General features: G+C 36.1%; 5 protein-coding genes across 7 annotated transcripts; all 5 read left to right on the plus strand.

Annotated features, from left to right (window-relative positions):
- The first annotated feature begins 4,988 nt into the window (after positions 1 to 4,988).
- Positions 4,989 to 6,233, plus strand: LOC18040845 (putative transcription factor bHLH107). Its single transcript, XM_006433774.2, has 2 exons — positions 4,989 to 5,312; positions 5,427 to 6,233. Exons 1-2 carry the CDS (start codon positions 5,052 to 5,054, stop codon positions 5,946 to 5,948), a joined length of 783 nt encoding a protein of 260 aa, XP_006433837.1. The 5' UTR covers positions 4,989 to 5,051; the 3' UTR covers positions 5,949 to 6,233.
- Positions 6,234 to 6,336: 103 nt separating this feature from the next.
- Positions 6,337 to 8,853, plus strand: LOC18040341 (beta carbonic anhydrase 5, chloroplastic). 3 transcript variants are annotated; one of them, XM_006433777.2, is made up of 11 exons: positions 6,337 to 6,454; positions 6,573 to 6,611; positions 6,701 to 6,804; positions 6,886 to 6,938; positions 7,308 to 7,475; positions 7,561 to 7,609; positions 7,701 to 7,814; positions 7,939 to 7,992; positions 8,105 to 8,187; positions 8,304 to 8,412; positions 8,531 to 8,853. In XM_006433777.2, the coding sequence occupies exons 2-11, from the start codon at positions 6,596 to 6,598 to the stop codon at positions 8,735 to 8,737; spliced, it is 957 nt and encodes a 318-aa protein (XP_006433840.1). In that variant the 5' UTR covers positions 6,337 to 6,454; positions 6,573 to 6,595; the 3' UTR covers positions 8,738 to 8,853. The 3 variants fall into 3 exon arrangements, with proteins under 3 accessions (XP_006433840.1, XP_006433839.1, XP_024040853.1); XM_006433776.2 differs by lacking the exon at positions 6,337 to 6,454 and having other exon boundaries at positions 6,518 to 6,611; positions 7,701 to 7,730; XM_024185085.1 differs by lacking the exon at positions 6,337 to 6,454 and having other exon boundaries at positions 6,518 to 6,611; positions 7,566 to 7,609; positions 7,723 to 7,814.
- A 393-nt stretch (positions 8,854 to 9,246) lies between these two features.
- LOC18040342 (AP-4 complex subunit mu) lies at positions 9,247 to 14,118 on the plus strand. Its single transcript, XM_006433778.2, has 13 exons — positions 9,247 to 9,400; positions 9,606 to 9,700; positions 9,938 to 10,141; positions 10,607 to 10,723; positions 10,827 to 10,955; positions 11,434 to 11,560; positions 11,946 to 12,049; positions 12,159 to 12,263; positions 12,436 to 12,530; positions 13,069 to 13,156; positions 13,283 to 13,343; positions 13,498 to 13,571; positions 13,819 to 14,118. The coding sequence occupies exons 1-13, from the start codon at positions 9,343 to 9,345 to the stop codon at positions 13,915 to 13,917; spliced, it is 1,356 nt and encodes a 451-aa protein (XP_006433841.1). The 5' UTR covers positions 9,247 to 9,342; the 3' UTR covers positions 13,918 to 14,118.
- A 69-nt stretch (positions 14,119 to 14,187) lies between these two features.
- Positions 14,188 to 14,898, plus strand: LOC112098437 (protein PELPK1-like). The gene has a single exon (XM_024184804.1). The coding sequence runs from the start codon at positions 14,356 to 14,358 to the stop codon at positions 14,689 to 14,691; it is 336 nt and encodes a 111-aa protein (XP_024040572.1). The 5' UTR covers positions 14,188 to 14,355; the 3' UTR covers positions 14,692 to 14,898.
- Positions 14,899 to 19,187: 4,289 nt separating this feature from the next.
- Positions 19,188 to 20,807, plus strand: LOC18040462 (AT-hook motif nuclear-localized protein 17). Its single transcript, XM_006433779.2, has one exon. The coding sequence runs from the start codon at positions 19,513 to 19,515 to the stop codon at positions 20,482 to 20,484; it is 972 nt and encodes a 323-aa protein (XP_006433842.1). The 5' UTR covers positions 19,188 to 19,512; the 3' UTR covers positions 20,485 to 20,807.
- Positions 20,808 to 22,721: the final 1,914 nt, after the last annotated feature.

Here is a 22,721-nt window from a genome sequence, read left to right on the forward strand (position 1 = left end):
TGTAGTAAACCAATGCCTTAACGAATTCCTTTCTTGGAAGATTAAAGCTGTTAGCCCCCTATAAATTCCTAAGAGTACCCATAATTTTTTTTTGTTTTGGACAGAAAAGTCATGTTTTCATCGATTCAAAGCAAAAATAAACACAAAACTTCGGGTGGCGCATTATCCATCTATACAATAGGTTCTTTGCATCCTAAAGCCCTCTTGGCTAAGGAATGGGCATTAGCATTATGGATTTGAGGAGTGTATTGTATCTGAAAAGTTTGAAAATCTTTCTTTCCTCCGATCTTGATTTTCAAAAACTACCCAGTAAATTTCTGTCCTGTTACCCTTCCTGTTGTTTGCCAGATTTGCAACAACTTGGCAATTTTTTTTCAAAAATGACACGTGATAATAGCAACATCCACATTGGCCCGAAACTATCCACAAGGAGGGGGTCTCCATTAATTGTTCTTGGCAGATTTCTTAATATGTGCTTGACCTTTCAATTTAACTCTCTTGAAGGATTCTAGTACTGCTTCTGCTTTGGCAAAGGACAGAAGAGGATTTGACTTCTTTCCTTCAATAAGAAAACGGTTTCTTGCATTCGAGGCCACCTACCAAATGCATTTTTGCAATTCTCATTTCCGTCCTGCTCAGATTCTGTAAAGCATCTAAAGTAAAATTCATCCAGTCTTGTCCTGGGAACACTGACTTTTCTTGATCAGCAAAATAAGCAAGCCTCTAGAACTCTATCAATACCTATACTTAAAATTCCTTTCCCGCTCAGTCTTTTGTCCGAAAAATGGCTATTCTAAAACTCTATCAATACTTATAACTGATTTGAAAGGCTAATCCTCATTGAACAAAAAGTATCAACATTGTAGAAAAAAAAAAAAATCATTTATTGAAACTGATGAATCTTGAAAGTCATGATTTAATCATCTTAACAAATAAAGTTACGTTTCAACTATTCTTCTCTTTTTCTTCTCATGATCGTGGGATCATGAGTCAAAATTTCATCATTTACAAATGAATTATATTTCTTTTTGTTTTCTTATTTTTTATATTTTACGATAAAAAGAGTCAAAAAAGTAAATTGTTATAAAGAACTACACACTAATTCTAAATTCATTAATTATCGCTTTTCCATTCGGCAATTTCTTTATCCATTTGCGTCAAATTATTATTATTTTTTTAAAAATTGCATCAAATTATTATTATTTTTTAAAAAATTGCATCAAATTACGTTTAAAAGAGAGAGAGTTTGTATTTATGGGGCGTCAAAAGGATAAATTTAACGTCATTGTCTATTTGTGCAATTTAAAAAATCTTTAAATTTATAAATGTTAAAATGGGGTTTCTTAAGGAAATGCAATTGGTTAATAAGGCCTAATTATTGACTAAAACTAAAGAAATCAAAGAGTGACCAAATGCCAAGAGATGAAGAAGATTGTGACCAATGCTCAGATTACAACTCATATTATATGAAATTATTACTGATATATTATAATCAGACAATTCCTAAGATTATAGTCTAAATTTTTACCTTATTTAATATTCGAGAAATGTTTACTCAACTCTCATTTTGAGAGAGAGAAGAGATGAAGAAAATTGAATTAAATAAGATGAGGTTCAAATCAGAAAAAGTTAACTGATATTGAGTCAATTAAGCGTCAGCCAATTATAGTCGATGAACTGTTATAGATAGAGAACGTATTTTAGCACATAATTAGAAAAATCTAAGAATAGTTGTCATTGTTATAAGTCACCGTTGTAAAAAGAAAATAGTTCTGTATTTCGAAACCTCTCCATCTTTCTCCTTGTGTGGCTAATCCCAGCATCAAAACATGGATTTTGTTGGCTAATATATAATAATAAGAAAAAAAATTTGTGATTGTTCTAATAATTCAAATGGAACAGAGAAACACATAAATAAATAAAATAGCCAGAATAATTATCGTATGACATCTACCTTATTTTAGATGCAAAGGCACATAACAGACCAATAAGATATTTTCTTAGTTTATTTTCTCAGTTGGCATCTACGTACTGTTCTCATATATTCATTATAATGTTGAGTAAATTTTTTCTTTAAGAGACATCATATACACTTCGATCGAGTCGCAGTGTTCTTGTTTTTTTGCTTTATATTCGGTTTGTTGTTATCGTATCTTTCATCCATGCAAGTTAATGCTAGTGGTTTGCGAACACAGAATCGAACAGGAGGGATTTTCTGAAGGGTGTGTGCTACTTACTAGAGGACAAGACTGATTAAATGACAAGTCATGAACGAGAGAGGTCGACATGTCGTCAAGGCAATACAAAAAGCAGGACGACAGTAGTGTGTGTTGGACATTAAAGTAAACAATAAATTTTTAATATATATATATATATACACATATTTATTTGACTATAAATAAAATTACCTTAATCTCTTTTCTAAGAGTAATGATACAGCCACAAACTCTTGTACAAACTTATTTTGTACAAACTGACGTGTCATTAATTCATTGGTTGAATGAAAATATAAATTAATAAAAACAAATCATGTAGGCCAAGTGATATTTAATTCAACCAATTTTATCATGCCACATCAGTTTGTACAAAATAAGTTTGTACAAGAATTTGTGGCTGTATCATTACTGATTTTCTAAATACACGATTGACCAAATCTAATAATCACTTTAATTTGCAATACGTTGCTGACCAGACACTTCAGTCTTCACATGACTTAAGAGCAAACGTTATACTGTCTAATAAGTCACAGAACAAATACCAATTAATAAAATAAAGCAAACAGGAGCCTAGGTGGACGGGGACCAATATTCAAAAATGAGTAATGACATTGTTTTTACAAAAATGGCGGTAGGAAACAGCTTCTGAAGATACTATAAATATCAGTGATGACTGAAGACCACAGCATTAGTTACTGTTAAAATGTCAAGCTTTTAGAGGACCCTCCCCAGTGTTGCTTGTCTTAATCATTTTCTCTTTTAGTTTCCTCTTGTTTCTTCAAAAAATTTGGGTTGGGTAATTGGGTCGAAAAAAAAAAAAAAAAAAACAAAGTGAACACCAGAAAATCCATCAGGTTAATTTTCTGGCAAAATGCCCATGTCTCCTCTCTTCACGTGATGTGGCATCACCGTTTTGTCCCTTGGACTTAGTTGCAATTTTCACATCGTGTTGTTATATAAAACACTCTGGATGGCTGGCTGCATCTCTCTTTCAAAAATTATGTAACTTGTAAATTTTCTTTTGAGTGATTCCAGACGTCCGATAGTTTGAATATTCCTCCTCATCTGAATGGAAAGAGAGTTTGTTGAATGAACACACACTAACTTACAAAATCTCACGAACAGTTTGATTCGACTTTTAACAGTTAGGTTTGCGTAGTTGCAATAGCAAGGCATGTTTCTCGGTTCAGATGGATCACAAATGACATATATTATACCATACAAGTTGGGGTCCACGCCGGGAAAGGAGACGCCATTGGTGCCTAGAATCATGCTAATTGCATCAACGAAATGTCATCATCATTCTTCACGAACTTGGAATTTTTTTAATTGCTAATGTTGTCTCTGACCATTAGATGTTGATCGCACCTTTCTGCTTCGATCTGATCTGATCTGATCTGACGGACTCACCGTGGGGGTCCACCCTACACTTTCACATGCAATTTCAACCGCCTTGTCCTAACCTCTAAATTTTTCTTCTCGTGGTGATCTTTTCTTTTTTGTCCCTTTTGTTTCAACTAATTAATCAAACAAAATTATGACTATTTTAATTAATTGATAATTTGGCGTAATGACATAGGATGAATATTTTGCACAACAAACTCAAATGCGCACACTTAAACAATTTTTGCATGAAATTGTTAAGAAAATCTATTGAACTTCTTAACTAGTTAAGTAATATTGTTTGCGAAAAAAATTATGGAGAAGAAAGAACAAATATAAACCAAATAATAAGTATACTATTAATAAGAGTGTTTACAAGGGAGATTTAATTAATAGCTTACATGTATGCTTGAGTTGCACTTACTTGTTGCTTGCTATGTCTCTCAAATAACAAATGCTAAGCCCTAAGAGGCTTGCCAATTCCTGAATATTCTAAGTTTAGAAAGTTTTCAATCGATTATTGAGGATTCTTATACCTAGCATGGCCTTATTGAGATCAAGGGAATACTATGTATAAGGTAGCTATAAGCTACACTAACCTCATAAATTTTAAAGAATTCCTAGCTATGTACAAGTCATGAGGATGTTGTTAAAATATACTGAAAACTTTTAGAATCAAACCAAACTAGCACACTTGAAGAATCAGTTTACCCCCTTTACTGAAATATCTGAGCGGCTCGCGACTGTAGGCTTGATTAGCTTTTGCAGTTTGAACACAATGATAACAAGGGCCAGAAGGCAGAAAGGAAGTGTGGAAGTGAAGCAATGTATTTTTCTTTCTTTTTTCCCAAAGATATAAAGAAGTTGTCGGCCTATGGAACGATAATAATAATAATAGTTAGTGTGCTGTCAACTTTTAATTCTGATTTCAAATTAAGAAACCAGTTAATTTGACTTGGCGCCGCCGTGTGCTTGTAACTAGTGATGTGCAGCTGCTGTACTTTGAAAATGATGGCCCCACGTTTCGCTACTGATCTATACATCCACCACTACCAATTTGTGGTGGAATTAGCTTTCATGATCGTGACTCACCCCACTACAGCAATTATAGATTTTAATCCCTAATTAGCCATGCACAAGCCATTTGTTTAATTAACTTTTGACTACATACACCAGCAGGTAACGAGTTTTGACCATTATTCTGCTTTATTTTATGCAGAGCAATTCACTATCTAAATTTCATTTGGTTTATTTACCTCTTTACCTTCATAATCCGCCCTCGTATAACGAAAATTAACCTTTTTTAACTGTCAGCTCTGCGGTAAAAGCCACCCCTGTCTGTCTCCTATTTAGTTTTACATTTGTAACTACAGTTCTACTTCAAGTACTTCAACTTTAACTTCTCTCTCAGGATTCTCGTCGCCCTCCTCTTACTACCCCTTTAAAGCTAAGATGTTTCCGTTTCAAAGTCACCATGGTTCATACCAGAACTACTGGTCTCATCAAAACGGCTTTGTTCAAGAACCCAACTGGCCGGGAACGTTGATCAACGGTGAAGGTTCAATCATGAGTAGTACTTCATCGGCCTCAAAGGTGGAGAAGAAATCAACTTCTGATGCATGCAAGAGTCACAAGGAAGCTGAGAGGAGGCGCAGGCAGCGTATCAACTCTCATCTATCCACTCTCCGCACGCTCCTCCCCAACACCATCAAAGTAAACGTTCTTCATCAATATTCAATCCTCTTTATCGTCTTTTTTTGTTGAATCTTGAGGCTATTTTCGGGATATTATTTTTCTAAATGTTAAGTTTTTGTTTGTGAACAACAGACGGACAAGGCTTCGTTGCTAGCAGAGGTGGTGCATCACGTGAAGGAGCTGAGAAGCCAAGCTACGGACGTGGCGGAACGTGATTGGAACTCATGTTGGAGCAGCAGCAGTGGATCGGAGGAGGAGTCATGGCCATTTCCGGGAGAAACAGATGAGTTGACTTTGACTCCTTATTCCGATAATGGAATTGAAGAGAGGCGGCAGGAGCAGCAGCTTATAAAAGCGACTTTGTGTTGCGAGGATAGGCCAGGACTAAACCGGGAGTTGACCCGGGCCATTTCATTGGTCCGAGCTAGGGCGGTCCGGGCTGAGATGACGACGGTTGGTGGGAGAACTAAGACGGTGGTGGTGATAGAATGGGTTGGGGGAGGTGGCGGAAATGAGGAAATGGCGGTTTTGCAAAGGGCTTTGAAAGATGTTGTGGAAAATCGAGCCTCTGGTTATGGCCTGGGCCGAATCGGATCGGGAATTAAACGGGCCCGGGTTGGTGGTTTGGTTGACGAATGTGATCATCGTGATTAGGCTTTTGTGATGTGTTCGTGCGATTTTGTAAAAATTAAGAGGCAAATGAACTTGTTCATATTTTCTTGTTCGCCAAAAAAGAAAGAAAAATTGTTGGTCCAATGTGTTACAAGAAAAGAGATGGAAAGCTGTTTAATTACACAATGTTGGTCGTTGAATATTTTTAGTAAACTAGGGGGTTACAGAATACTTCAAACGTTTTTATATTAAAGTATATGGAGTATGGAGTATGGACGGTGCACTTTCTGCGAGCGTAATGTAATTACTAATGAGAATGGAAAGGAACGGCTGCTGCTTTGTCTCAAAAAGAGAAAAAAGAAAAAAAATTAATAATAAAAATAAAATAAAAAGGCGTTGGTAGTTTTTACCTTTCACTTTCAGGCCCTCCCTCGATCGTTTGCCAACAGTACTGCTCGTTATTTTCACATTTTAAATAAAAAAGAAAAATCTAAAGAAATATTCGAGCATGCACATACCACAAAAGATTGGATAAACATTGGCCACTGGTAATTGGATAAGCATAAGCTTGCGTGTTGTGTTGCCTTCCCATCTCAATTATTATTATTATTATTATTATTATTTCTTGTCTGTATGATCACCGATTAACGTTTAACGACTTTCCAGTTAGCAAAGGCGGGAAGATAAAAATGGTCTACTCAATCCGTAAGTGCTAATAACTAAGCTTTATTAGAGTTGAAATAAAATGATCCTAAATGAAATTTCTCGATATTTTGTTGATGATAATTCATCAGGATCAAAATCTCGTTCTATTATCTCGTCCATGGCAGCTCTAAAAACTTCCGTTGAATCTACATTTGCCAGTTCTCCCATAAACCGCCCGGCTGGTTCAAAGACTGTGAGTTATCTGTTTATAAGATTTGGTTGCAAAATTATTATCACATCTTGATCCTGGTGCTTTCTCTTTTTTTATTTAAAGATGAAATTGGAGAAAATTCGTGATGCCCAGCAAGGATTTACTCCTGTATTGAAGTAAGTCCTTCTGTAGTATTTTCAACAATATAAACAAAGACTTTTAATATGTATATGTGTGTGTGTGTGTGTGTGTGTGTGTGTGTGTATTATCTCATCTGATGCTACAGTTCTGCCACACATCTTGAAAAACAAATTCAATTTGAATATTTTAAATTTTAAAAACTTGTGAATTTTGTGCATTCTCTTTCGTATGTATTGCACTTCCATCAGTTGTATCCATCTGAATGGCAAACCATCAAGCAGCCTAAAAATGGCTCCCAGAACTTTATATCACTGCACAATAACTTTTGCTTTCGGCTCAAAAGATAAGGAAGTATTGCAACACGTTTTACTCTGTGAATAAAGAACGGGCTTCTTCATTTGTAGGAGAAGATCATTTTCGAAATTAGAGACTTCATCTTCAAGCACTGCCGCAGCACTGACTCGAGATCGTACAAGCTATAAAGTGCAAGATGTGGCCAAATCTTGCGGTGGGTTGGACTATTTTGAAGAGATGAAACAGAGGTTTCTCAGCTTTAAGAAGAACAAATATTTGTGAGTAGGCGCCGCAGTTTTTATGTTCTCTGTGATAGCAATGTACTTTTTGTCAGTTTGGTAACGTGATGCTTAATTTGGACAGCGAAGAGTTGGAGCATTTTCAAAATCTTGCCAAAGCTCAATCACCAAAGGTGATCATCATTAGTAAACAAACTCATCCTTCCGTTGCTTTGAGTACACTTTAGCATTTAATTCTGTTTAAATTGACAAGTTGGAGAACAGTTTATGGTGATTGCTTGTGCAGACTCTAGGGTATGTCCCTCTTACATCCTCGGACTCCAACCTGGAGAAACTTTTATGATTCGTAATGTTGCTAATCTTGTTCCCCCGCTTGAGGTATCTGTATAATAACATGTCTAAAGTGTTAACTATAGTGTTTGCAAAGTTGCAATATGAATGTTTAAATGACTTTGCCTAATTTTCCCAAATATGACGCGAGTAATTATTCCTTTACTTGCAGAATGGACCATCAGAAACTAATGCCGCCCTCGAGTTTGCAGTCAATACACTCGAAGTAAGTTAAGACTGCCTATATTGAATCTTCCAATATTTCTGACAAGACAGAAGTTTGATTTATTACACGACTCCTTTTCCGGGATCTGCAAAATTGTTAATGCCTTGTATAGGTTCAAAATATATTAGTTATTGGACATAGTGACTGTGGAGGAATTCAAGCCCTTATGAGAATGCAAGACGACGTAGACTCAAGGTTTTTGATACATCATTCATCTTTTCAATTTCTTGTGCACCTGCAGTTTCTGATGATTAAATCTTACTGGAAGTTTTGCTTTACTTTCTCATTGCAAATTTGATTTGTTCTTTCAGACAAAGCTTAACTGAAAACTGGGTTGTGAATGCTAAAGTTGCCAAGTTTAGAACAAAAGCTTATACAGCCCACCTTAGCTTTGACCAACAATGCAGGCATTGCGAGAAGGTATGTTTGGAATTCGCCACCAGAAACCAGTGCATTGATACTAACCCAAGATTTAATTGATAAACTCAAGCATAACTTTTGCTAAGATATAGGTAGTTAACTTGTTAACTTGTGACAGGAATCGATCAGCCGTTCAATACTTAACTTGTTAACATACCCATGGATAGAAGAGAGAGTCAGGAAAGAGTTACTATTTATTCATGGAGGATATTATGATCTTTTGAATTGTACATTTGAGAAGTGGACACTGGATTACAAGGGAAGCAAAGTTGATGAAGAAGAAGTGGGCAGACACTCCATCAAAGATCATTCATTTTGGTCCTGAATTTTTTTTTTCCCCCTTCTATCATTTACTGTACTGTAACTATTATAGATGTATATAATGTAAGCAATTTGTCACTTTCTAAAGTTACTTAACAAGTAATAAATTCAAGTCCATAAGCTCGAAGAGAACAATATGCCAGTTGCTGAGCTGAACAAAAAATTTTCTGTCACAAAACTAGAAATCTAGAATTACTTTGCTGCAACTTCGTATTATAAAGAAATGTCCTGTGAATCTACCGGGTGGTGATATCAGTTTGCGGTACACATGTAGCATTAATCGCAGTGACCCAAACTAAAAGGCCATTGTTGAAACATTGGAGGTCTATATAGTCACTAGACAGCAAACCTTAAAATCAACATGTCCTTTATTATTTTTTTCCCTTGAATGTGTGACATTAATTTTTAACAACACATCGGGATACAGCAATGTGTATGGGTATGACTTCAATACTGCCCAAATGTTAGGGGTCAAAGTATAATTAACAAAAATTACACATAACGCGCACAAATTGACAAATAAGACTTGAACTCATCAACAAACGAAACAAGCATCAACTCAACACAGCAAAAGCATCAGATCTTAAGTTCAATTTTGCAGCAGGAAAAATGATATCGCAATTCTTCGTACTCTCTCAACGAGGCGATAACATCGTCTTCCGCGACTGTGGGTTCTGTCTCCTTAATTTTCTGTTGCAATCTCTTTCTTCATTCATTTTAATTTTGACACCTGTAGCTCGTTGATCTGAATTAAATTTCTATTAAGCTAGATTCAGCGCGATTCAATTCATTATAAGAGCTCTAAAACGACTATAATTTTCACCGTATTAGGGGTTTCTTAAGTTGTAGTTACTAATATTTTTTAACTGTAGATCGAGGCGAAGTTCAGAAAGGAAGCGCGGAGATATTTTTCCGTAAAGTGAAGTTCTGGAAAGACGATGGAGAGGAAGAGGCGCCACCTGTATTTGTAGGTATTATTTGTAATAATGAACGTTAGGCAATAATAATATGTTTTATTAGGCGCGATCAAAATTCTCTAGCAATTTGTTTAAATTTTTAATTTCAATTCTCTGATTTCAATCTACATTTTAAATTTGTTTCTAAGTGTCGTTACTTCTGTTTGCAATATAATCCATGAAATTGATAACTGATTTTTAGGTTAGTTTATTGATGTTTCTAATTATTCTTTGTTTTTGATTGATAGAATGTGGATGGTGTGAACTACTTTCATGTCAAAGTTGTTGGATTATTGTTTGTTGCAACTACGAGGGTTAATGTGTCACCATCTCTGGTGTTGGAGCTTCTACAAAGGATAGCTCGTGTCATCAAAGATTACCTTGGGGTTCTCAATGAAGATTCACTTCGAAAGAACTTTGTGCTTGTCTATGAATTGCTTGATGAAGTCATCGTAAGTTTTTGTGTGATTCTTCATATCATTTCGGTGGTTTATTTCTTGAGCAAAGTATTATGATTTGCACCCTTTTAATTTTCCATTCATATGCTTATCAGGCCTGATTTATAGATTAGTCTACAACTGTAGGAGCTCTTGGATGCTTGATAATTTCCCCAACTGCAGCCTGTTGTCTTTTCATGATATTTATCCACTAGTCATGAGCAGTTGTTCTAAAATTTGAGACTGTCAAGTGTTAGTGCTGATTGTACGGGACAAATTTGTTCAGGATTATTCCATTGTGATGTAGCTTATACTAATCAGTAGGAACATGTTGTAGAAAAAAGTATTAAGTGTCTCTTTCTGTTTAAGAAGTATTTAGAATGTCTTTCACAAAACTTGTTAACCCTTGTTACTTTACTCATGTTTGATTATTCTTCAATTGGTATCTTTGAAATATCGACTATTGTCTTTTTCCACCAGGATTTTGGTTATGTGCAAACAACGTCTACTGAAGTGTTGAAGTCCTATGTATTTAATGAGCCAATTGTGGTTGATGCTGTACGCCTGCAACCGCTAAGCCCTGCTGCTATTTTTATGGTATGTTGTCGTCTAATCAATCACATTCTCTAGTATATTGTTAACTTGATAGTCAACTTGCACATATGATTTGATTAACTCTAAGAGTTTGGATTTCATGCAGCAAGGGACCAAACGAATGCCAGGAACAGCTGTAACTAAATCTGTTGTGGCGAATGAGCCTGGAGGTAGGAAGAGAGAAGAAATTTTTGTGGATATTATTGAGAAAATTAGCGTGACATTCAGCTCAAGTGTGAGTAGCCATGTCTCCATTTGACTTCAATTTCTATAGTGATTTTCATGCTATTGTCACTTTATGTGTGGATGAATTTTTATTTTTAAGATACAATGTGCATTTGTGGTGCAATTTAAACAAACCAACCTTGATAATTTACAATTAAGTTTGTCAAGAATAAATCTTATCATCAACAAGTAGCTTTGGAAAAAGACAGAGACTACATTAATTTCATAGTCTTTGTCTCTAAGCTTAATACTAGAAGGATTCTCATTCAGGCGTCTTTCTTATCTGCCAGCTCTCTTTATTGATGACGAATCGGCCCCTAAAGTAATATGTCTTGTTATATCATTTAGGTTATTGTTCATACAAATTCTATGTTTATCATTTTTTTTTCAGTTTTAATATATATTCATTTACATCATTAGTTATTACGTTGTTTCATAGCTTTCAATCATGAATTTCATTTTTAAGCAAAGTAATGATGTTTTAACAGGGATATATTCTGACTTCTGAGATTGATGGCACCATTCAAATGAAGAGCTACCTCACTGGAAACCCGGAAATACGTTTGGCTCTTAATGATGACCTGCTCATTGGGAAAGGCGGAAGATCAATCTATGGTACTGAATCTTATACTGTCTTTGTGACACTTCGCAAGTCTATTGCCTTTATTAAAATAAAAGAACCGACATGAAGATTTTTAAGCTTTTAAGCCATTGTTGTTTTTGCATGTGGTTAAAAGTTTAGTTTATATTGGTTTGACAGCTTTTATCATGGCTTTCCAGTCCGTTATTGAAATTATGCTTTTGAAGTTTGTTCTAAGATGGCTATTGCCTTTCTGTGCCAGCAATTAGTATTTAGATATGCTATTGTGGTTTCTTAAAACGTATAATTCAACGGTTCTTATTAATTTCATTTAAAATCTCTCTCTCACCCTGCCCTCCCCTCCCCCACAAAAGAAAAAAGCCTTTTGCAAATCTCATCAGGTTCTTCTTTCTGTGACAGATTACAGAAGTTCAACTGGGTCAGGAGCTGTGGTACTTGATGATTGTAACTTTCATGAATCTGTACGTCTTGATAGTTTTGATGTGGACAGGACTTTGTCCCTGGTGAGTGAAACCAAGAAGATGTGGCTTTGATAATTGTATATAAATTGAAAAGATAATCTATTTCTATGCTGTTGTGTAAAAATTTGTTTAATTCTACTTTTTGTGTCAGGTTCCACCAGACGGTGAATTTCCTGTTATGAACTACCGAATGACCCAGGAATTTAAGCCTCCTTTTCGTATTAATACATTGGTTGAAGAAGCAGGAGCCCTTAAGGTGACTTTTGTCTTTGTTTATGGAATATTTAGAAAACAAGCAGACATGACGCAAGTAAATTTTATTGTGCTGTAACTGTGGATGCCTTGGCTTATTTCTTGTTATTGCCTTATTATTCTCTAGAATATGATCTTTAGCTAAACCTTGACTATGATGCTCTGTGATTGTATAGGCTGAAGTGATCATTAAAATAAGTGCTGAATTCTCCGCAAGCATTACTGCCAACACAATTGTTGTAGAAATGCCGCTGCCAAAATACACTACCAGGTACTATTTTTTCAGACGCCATGTCTTATTTGATGATGTCACTGGATGATTTTTTCTTTGCATCTCCTAGAACTCTTGATTAGATAATTCATGTTCGGTTAAAGTATTCATTTTGTTTTATGGTTTTAACATGTTGCAGTTATTCGCATTATTCCTGTTTTTGCTACTTTATGCAGCCTATTCATTCTTTTCTGGATTTCTATTGATATTCTGAAAAATTTTGATTAACCCTTTGCTCCAATACATATACTCAGAAATAGATAGATGGACTTATAATGCACTTGTTTACAGAAAACAGAATGTGAATTTGTTTTTAACTTATTGGAATGGTTTAGAGATCATGGTTCATTTTTTGTAGTTGCAGATGGTGAATCCACGCAGGTTATACTGCCTTTTCTGACCCTTTTAGAGGAGTCATGTTCAGAATTAAAAAAAAGGGTTTAGAGAATGGTTTCATAGGCAGATCCTTTAGATTTTTCTTTGTATGTTTATATTTAACAGTATACGTGCTCACTTTTTTGGATTATCATTTCTACAGAGTGAGTTTTGGGTTGGAACCTGGAGCAGTTGGGCAAAGAACAGATTTCAAGGAAGCTAATAGGAGACTTGAATGGGGTCTAAAGAAGGCAATAATTTCTTAGCAATTTTCTTATTAGTTGGTGTCTGTAAATAATTTGTCAATTAATAGTACTAGGTTTTCGCCTATGCATTATTCAAAAGTGAAAACCACTGATAAGCACTATGCATAACAGATTGTTGGGGGATCTGAACATACCCTACGTGCAAAGTTGACATTTTCACAGGAATCACACGGTACTGGCTATAGACTTTTGGCAACCATCATTCTGCAAAGTTTAATTATTTTCCCCTTGTTTCCATGTGATGGCTTCTACATTATCTTTTCTGCCTCATCTTTCTTAATATGATTTCCTTTTCCTTTTCCTGCTATATTCATTGTTTGATGCAGGAAATATCACGAAAGAAGTTGGACCTGTTAACATGACTTTCACGATCCCAATGTACAATGCATCAAAGCTTCAGGTAAGATACTATGTTGAGGTTGCTAGTTGTACAACTGTATTCTTTGCTAATAAAAAGTTTCTAACTTAAATTTGTATCGAAATAAAAGTTTGTATCACCTTAATGTATGTTCACCCCTCTATCAAAACCATCTGAGTTGCAATTTTACTGCAAGAGCAGAAGCATTAAGGTTACAGTAGGTTAAAGTATTATGAAATTCTCAATGTGCCATTGTAAATGATCAGCTTCAATATGATCCTCCATGCAGGTGAAATACTTGCAGATAGCAAAGAAATCCAGTACTTATAATCCATATCGATGGGTAAGATATGTAACTCAGGCCAATTCATATGTTGCCCGGATATGAGGGTAGAATTTCCGTCCCATTCCTACCCAATCTGTTGATGTACCCTGTTTATGTGGTGTCATTTTTTAACTACTTGTTACGGGTCAAGTGAAACGAAACTTCAAAGTTTGTAGTCGTGGCTAAGTGGAACTAATCCTTGTACGATTGTATCAATGTCTGTTATATTTACTAATCTTGCAATCTCTTCATACACTTGTCTTATTGTGGATTTGTGAGTTGTTAAAGTGACGGGTAATGTTTTAGTGTAAGATAAAATATCAATTAGGTAAACAAATGCTGACTTTACAAAAATTTGAGCTAATTTGGGCAGGCGCGCTCATCAACCTGTTTTATATTTGTTTTGGTAGATAGATGGTGTTAAACTAACAGCCCCGTTTATGGTGTGTTTCTGTATAAAAGAAGCAGACCTCTTATTTCAAACAATTAAATGATCCTGACATGGCTTCTCACCTCAACTCATCCATTCTCTTCGCTCTGTTGCTCACAGCTCTACTGTTTATCAGCGGCAATGGCGTTGCTGGCTCTCGCCAACTTTTAGAGAAAACGGAGCCTGAGATTCCTGAGTTTCCTAAGCCAAACATTCCAGAGTTTCCGAAGCCTGAATTTCCACCTCTTCCTACAATCCCAACTTTTCCAAAGCCAGAACTTCCACCTTTTCCTTTTATCCCTAATGTGCCAAAGCCTGAGTTTCCATTCGTGCCTCACGCCCCTGCTCTTCAAAAGCCAGAGGTGCGGAAACAGCCTGAATCGCCCCACTCTGCCTCATCTCCCTAATCTGCTGAAACGGCCCCACATTGCCGACCATTCTTCCCTCTCTCTAATACACTCGTTTGTTAAGCCCCAAGTTTCCTATACTATAGCCGCGTTTGGGACAGCTGATCTGTGGTCCCAAACGGGTTCTATGAATATTTACGGCTGCATTGGGACTTAGGATATTTTCTATTAAATGAATGATTAGTGCAGTATTTAGTTAATATAATAGTGATGATATTACTAATAAGATTTGTAGCAATGTTATTATATATATATTTCCGTTGGTTTGCCATGTAAAATATCTTTGTGATTACTAGTCGGTCGATGTGTTTGCTTTGAATTTGTTGTTCTCTGTCTGTTAGTATATTTTGCTGGTTATTTTCGTTGTTTCTTCTCAAAGAATCCCCCTTTCAAGTCAGAACATTCAACGTTGTAGGTCAATAAATGGGATTTACTTCCTCACTCTCTGTTGATACACAAATTTCGGACGCAAGATGAGGTCAAATACTCATAATCCCCAATTTGAAAACGTAATTAAAAACGATTTGTTTGACTACATAAGAAAACTCCAATAACTACATTAAATCATCACAGGAAGAAAAATATTCTAAACCCACCGATGAGAATATGAATTTTTTTAAAAAAAAATTCAATGAATTTTAAAAGGTCAAAAAAAAATTTTTTTTTAAAATAAAGTATGGCTACTGCTTCAAATCTCCAAGTGTATTCCATCGTCACTTATGATAACTTTTAGTTGCCCGAAAATTGCCGCCTTCTACCCTTTTGCTTTTCCAATTGAATGAACAGACGAGAATATGAATTTTAATATCAATAACTTGTACACGCAAAGGCCTCAAGTTTCAACCATGTCTTATCAAACATCCCATTAGTTATCTTTTTTTTTTTTTCTCGCCACGATGATATCACACATTCATGATTTAACCCTAAGAATACGTCCATCTAATCAAATGATGATCTTTCTTGTAACGGCGACCAAATCAATTTGAAGAAAGAAAAGGGGGGGAAAAAAAAGGGCAGAAAAGAAGTTTTACTTGCTTTGGTTTTGCTTTTATTTACTGATTAACTAAAGCAATCTAGGTGTCTACCCTAAAGTGATTCCTCCCTCTGCATGTAAGGTGAACCTATAAAACTCGGCTATATTTAGAAGGAAACGCATCTCTAGCCCTACCGATCTAGGCATCTTGTAGCAGTTCTTTTGTTTGTTTTTAGCCAAAGTGATTTTGGGAGTATCCTTCTGTTCACCATTAATGCGACACCACCCTTCCCTTTTATAAAGAAAAGGAGAAACAAATTACTTGAGGATTCAGTGACATTTTATAAAGATTAAAGAACTTTTTGAATTTGCAATCAATCACGTGAGTAGATAGCTCAGTAATTGGATCAAGTGCAACTAGAAGTCTTGCTTCCGAATAATTGTCGTAACGCACGGGGGATTCGAGTCATTTTTGTACGTGGGCAGGAAGGTGATTTACCACCGGACTAATAGGCGATCCAAGTAAGATTGTGGCTTCTTCTCTTCATACAGGTTCTGTAACGTTGGTTGCCATTTTCCCAAGATAACAAAAGTTGAAATCGTCTGGTTTAAGTTTCAACTTTGACTTAACGACCAACACTCTCAGAAAAAAGCTTTGGTTTCTTCCACCTACTTCTTCTCCTATTTTGACATAACACGATCTCACTTTCGGCTTTTGTTGCACGTGTCGAAGTTGGTGTCCAATTGGGTACCAAAAAATTGAAATTTATGCTTTCGAAATTGGAATCCATGCCCAGTCACTAATATTCTGTACTTGCCATTCAAGCATTGGCATTTACTGCAAACTAAATGGCACGAATCTTTGTTTCAATGGAAATTACGGTATCGGTATCGGTATCGGTGTCTAAGTTAAGCTAATAAATTAATGTGGAACTATTCTATGCATTCAGTCCACCCATTAAAAATGCTTCAGCCAAATTTTTATATTATAAAGAGCAGCAAATTGAGCCCGCCGTCCCAACAAGCATGATTTCGTAAAGGCTACTAAAATTTCGTGTTACGTTAGGATCCTTGTGCTATCAGCTTCCACCTTTTAAGTCAATTCTTGTCTTTGAATCCAATCAATTACGTTCTCCTGCATGTGTTTGTATGTGAGCGAGCTTGTGATGAGTGCGCTGAAAGCACCGTTTCAGGCACCGAAAACACCAGTGAAGTGATACTGCTGATGCCCATATCTAATGGAATTTTGGAAAAAAAATACATTAATTTTGAAATTGACGAATTACTACGACAGTGAATATTAGATAAGAGAAGGAAATACGTGACGTGATTTTTATTTTTTCACTTATTGTACTTTTATCTAGGATCGAAATACCTAAATCTCTTGAAAATACGTACAAATTACGGAGAGAAAATTATTATTATTATTATTATTATACTATAAATGTGTTCATCTCTTGAAAATACGTACAAATTTTCTATTTCTTTTCGTTTTAAATACATAAAAAAATTATTTGCAACTATGCATTTGTTTGAGAATTGAGATGGGGGAATATTTTCTAGAAGTTCTAGGGCTTTCAGTCTTCCTACTTGTTCCTGGATGCCCATCATCAGTCATTTGAAGATAAAAATTTGATTACATCAATGAATGAATGTTCCCTAAACGAGAAAACTCGCCATTTTCGAACACGGTTTTCGCCCTACGACTTTGAATTGAAATTTCTTTTTAGTTGACAGCATGCTCGAAATATCTATAAATGTTCCTTTTATCCCAATTTCTTCTAGGTGCGGTTGCTGTTTCGCTTACTTTTCTGTAATCTGACGTCTCTTGGAAAATTGAATACGGAGAGCTCTAAATATATGATTTTCTTAGTTATAAAACTTTTGTCACGAGTTTAAATATATTGACTCGAAGTAGATAAAATAAGAATTTAAATGGAATATATATATATATATATATATAACTGATCCTACTTGTTAGGCGTTTAAAAAAGAAAAATCCTTGTTAGTGAAATAAAAGGGTGCTAGTTTATTTTTATCATATGCCAGAGGGTCCACTTTGATATTTACTTTTGCACATTTTCTTTGGTTAAAAAAATAGTTTTTTCTTTTGGAGGGGGGGGGGGGGGAGAAAAAATGGTTAAAAAAATAGGTTAAAACAGAAAAGTAGCACTAGTCTTTCTCCTCTTTGTCTTTTAGATTAACCAAAATCCAAATGTGATTCCTAAGCAAAATGATTATCATGCTTGAAAATGGGTCACCTTTGAAATGGAGGCTGAAAATGCTTTAAAAAAGAGTGGGAAAAGTCACCCTTGATCAACCGAAGGAAGTTTGCAGAGAGAGGGCTTCATCTGATTCAAAACAAAAATGAAAAATAATAAATAAACCTCAAGTCAAAGTTAGTGAGCTGAGGTTTAGAATTTAATGCAGATTGGAGAAACTGAACTGCCCGAAAACCAGCCCTAAGCCAATATTGCTCCCATCACTCAGATAATGACTAAAATAGATGATGAAAAATGCGGAACCCACGTTAATGTGAATATGATTGAAACAAAGACAAAGATAAAGAGAATATATTATTATATTCATAGATTGAGCTAGAAATGTGGAGAAGAATAATGTTATTAGTTATTAAATTAAAAAAAAAAATTGCTGGTGCGAGTTTAAGTTTTCGTGAAGAGTAATTTCTTCTATGTAAATTAAATACTTCTTAAAATAATTATAATTATAAATTTTGAATTATGTCTCAACAAATATTTAAAATATATTTTAATACATGTATTTAAATTCATATATAAATATATACATATTTATAGTCTTATCATGCATATTAAAATATAAAAATTTTAAATTTTAATACATTAAAAAAGATAAAACTGCGGTGCCACCGTGCCACAGTTGCACTCAATCGTTGAATTCTTACTTATTTAAATGGACCCTATTTATTTAAGTGGATCCAACCTCTGATGCAATTGTGATACGGTACTACAGTTGCATCAGCCGATAAAACTGTAGCCCCCCATTAAAAAATATATTTTTGTTTATTTATAATATTGTCATTTATCAAAATAAGAATATTTTTATTAAAAAAATTATTATTTTTGTGTGCGTTTATATATGTATGGTTGAAATAATTAAAAAAAAAAGAAAAAAAAAAGGGACATCCCCCATTACCGAAAAAGAAAGAAACATCAAAATTGTCACAATCAAATCAATCCGCTTCGGTCGGATTGGGAAGGACCCAAATGACTTTTCCTATTTGTCTCTCACTCTCTTCAAACTTGACGAAAAGGAAAGCTGAAAGAAAAAAAGTTAAGGCGGTGCAATGTTAAGTTGAGCTAACGAAAGCCGAATCTCTTTGACATTTTTGCCCCTTTTAGCTCTTCGCTTTCTTTCTCTCTCTCCATGGAATGGGCCCTACGTATTACTATTTAGCCCCCAACCAGCGGCGCCACTAGTCTTTTTGTAACTTGGTTTCCAAGCTCACCCACCCTCTCTCTCTCTCTCTCTCTCTCTCTCTCTCTCTCTCTCTCTCTCTCTCTCTTCTTTCATTTATTATAAAACAAATCTAAATAGCCAACATCTATCTTCTTGCTTGCTAGCTTAGCCGCTTCTTTCTTTCTTCTCCATAACTGTGTCAACTTCTCTCCTCTTGTTCTTTCTCTTCTCTTTTTTTTTTTTTTTTATTAATCATTTACACCTACAGCCAAAACCCCAGATCACCCAACCAATCATTCATACGTATACATCAAACCCCATTAAAAATATTAAACCCCCAAAACCCCTCCCCCCCAAAAAAAAAGAGGGTTATAATTTAAAAGAAAATAAAACCCAAAAAAATAAAGAGCATGAAAAGTGATTATGTAGTAGAACCCAAAAACGCAAACTCTCAAACCATGTTCTCGAAACTTCATCACCACCAGCAGCAACAACACCATCCTTTCTCTCATCACTTCCAGCTCTCACGTGACTCTCAGGCCTCCGAGGAAGACACCAACAGCCACAACTCCCCTGTTACCACTCCTCCAACCACCAACCCCGCCGCCGCCGCCGCTAAATCAAGACAACAACAACAACAACAACAACAGCTTCAGGAACCCACCACCACCGGAGGGGATGGTGCTACTATCGAAGTCGTCCGCCGCCCTAGGGGCAGACCCCCTGGCTCCAAGAACAAGCCCAAGCCTCCTGTTTATATCACCCGCGAGCCAGAACCCGGCATGAGCCCTTACATTCTCGAAGTCCCCGGCGGAAACGACGTCGTGGAGACCATCTCCAACTTCTGCAGGCGCAAGAACATCGGTATCTGCGTGCTCACCGGGTCGGGCACCGTCGCTAACGTTACCCTCCGTCAGCCCTCCGCGACTCCTGGGTCCACCATCACGTTCCACGGGAGGTTCGACATTCTCTCGATCTCCGCGACGTTCTTGCCCCAAAACGCAGCGTATCCGCCCTTGCCCAACATATTCGCGATATCTCTGGCTGGGCCGCAGGGGCAGATCGTGGGTGGATCCGTGGTGGGACCGCTGCTGGCTGTTGGGACGGTGTTCGTGGTGGCCGCTACATTTAACAACCCGTCTTATCACCGGCTGCCGGTGCAGGACGAGCAGCAAAGGACTTCAGTTTCAGCTGGCGGTGAAGGGCAGTCGCCTGTGGGATCTAGTGGCGGAGGAGGAGGTGGAGGTGGAACAGAGAGTGGACACGTGGCAGGAGGAGATTCATGTGGGATGTCCATGTATAGTTGCCATTTGCCTCCTGGAGCCGGTGGTAGTGATGTGATATGGGCTCCGACTGCAAGACCACCACCACCGCCTTATTGATTGATGATATGATTACTCAGCGGTCGTTAATTTGTTTTTTGTTTATTGGTTAGTGTTTTAATTTCCTTTTTTTTTTTTCCCTTCCTTTTTTTTCTTTACACTGTCAACTAGAGCGCGAATGATTGAGATTACATCATTTTACATCGCTTGTTAAATTTTGAAAGTTTGGGACATGTTAATGTTAATTATGTAATGTTAATTAATTAATGTTTTAGATTAGTGCAAAGCTAGTAGCTGCTGGCCTAATAGCGGAGGATTTCAGTTTCACTTGGAAATTAAGCAATGAAAGGAGAGAAAGAAGCGCAATACTTTTTTTATTATTATTATTATCTTTGAATTCCGTTTGATGGTGTACTGGTAGTGTAAGTGTGTGACTCATGCGTCTCAATCAAAATTTTGTTTATTTCTTTCTTTCTTACCCTCCCTTGGGTCCTTGCTGCTGCTGCTGCTGCTGTTTAGTTCTGTGAAGCAAATTATTAACAGTTGATGATGATATTGTTGCTGTTGTTACACGTTAAGTTAATACAATAAAGGGTAATGACATGGGCTGGGCTGGGATTAGGATAGATAGATAAATAAAGTGTTTTTTAACTGTTGGTTCGTTTGGGTTTTTTTCTTTTTTTTTTTTGAATTAGTGTTTGGTTGTTTAATTAGCTTTGAAGTTTGAAAAGGAAGAGACGTATGTCGTGTCTGTGGAATCTGCATGATCTGCAGGCGCAGAAGAGTGCAGCTACTGCGCCACTGGCTGAAGAGATAATGCCGCTGCAGATTCCAGTTGATGATGAACGATCTTTTCCTTTTCCTCTTTTTTTCCTTCCTTTTTTTTTTCTTGTCTGGCATAACAGCAAGCAACAGCAGCAGCAGCACCTACTTGAATCCGATAATAAAGCGTATGGCAGTCAAAGAACGTGGCTTAGGGTTATGCTTGCCAGAGAAAGAAAGATATAGATGCAGCGAGAGAGAGAGAGAGAGAGAGAGAGTGGTGTGGTTTGATTTGCTTGATTCAATTAACAATGACCAACAGCTTCTTCAAAGCTGCGTCTGAGACATCCATTCAAAAGAAAGACAACCATATCTCTCTTTCGATCTGAATCCAAAATACGTGTTTTGTACTTTGGTTTGTCTCTTTCTTCTGTCCCATCTGCGTTTCTTTCTTATGTCCCATCTTTGTTTCGTTTGATGGGCAAATTGAAATTAGAAAAACGGAAAGATTTATGAAAAGCAAAGACAGATAGGATTTTTATCAATATATATATCTAATATATCTATCCACCCATCCATTCTGCTGCGATGCGAGCATTTTTTTTTCTTTTTTTTTTTTTTCTATATTTCACTTTGAATCTTAAGCTGTTTCTCACCGTATTATTAACAAGCTAATTGAAGACACTAAATAGCAGTAATATATGCCGGATGTGAATTTTTTTACCCGAGTTAGAATGGGCACCGAGAGACTTTAATGAAAAATCTGATTTGATGATAATTCATCGACTCCCATTCTGTCATTTCTGGGTCCACCAGGGTAATCTCTCTGTAACGTCCGTGTGCCAGCAGTGACCGCCCGCCAGTTGCACAATTGCCCATCATCAACTTGTTCTTCTCTTTCCTGCTCCATTCCAATCCAAATTTGATATTATTAGTTCACTTATAATAACGATTTCTTATTTTCAGAATTTACATGTAAAGATATTTGATTTACACAACCATGCATACTCTTGAACATGCATTGATATCACGTGTATTTAGGGGTTTCTTAAGATTTAGCAACCATACACTTTGTACATAAATGCTACTTTTGATTATATATATATATCTACAATAAAGAAGTAACAATTGATTGTCAAGCATGGATAAAAATCACACATGTCAAAGAATCATCAAGAATGTTAGGATGATGCAGGATCATAAGAGGATTCTTAACTCATATTTCTCATAAATCTCTCAAATTTTAGCACTTCTCCTTTATACTCATATATGATTGCATCATTAATGTTAATTCCAGTTTATATGCATAGAATAGTACATAATTAAGTAATATGTACCGTTTTTTAACAACTAGTTCAGTTATCAAGTTGATAGGTACAAGGGGCATTCCTTCTTTAGTTAGTAACCTAGGGTTCATTTGATAGGTATTAAAGAGGACATCAGTAAAGTGTTTGCAAGATACTTCCAACTATGTAAAAGTTAAGGCGATTTTACCTTGTAGTTGTTTGGTGAAAATCTATATTACTCTTATCAAT

Source organism: Citrus clementina, unplaced genomic scaffold (genome assembly GCF_000493195.1).
Source record: "Citrus clementina cultivar Clemenules unplaced genomic scaffold, Citrus_clementina_v1.0 scaffold_5, whole genome shotgun sequence".
NCBI classification, from domain to species: Eukaryota; Viridiplantae; Streptophyta; class Magnoliopsida; order Sapindales; family Rutaceae; genus Citrus; species Citrus x clementina.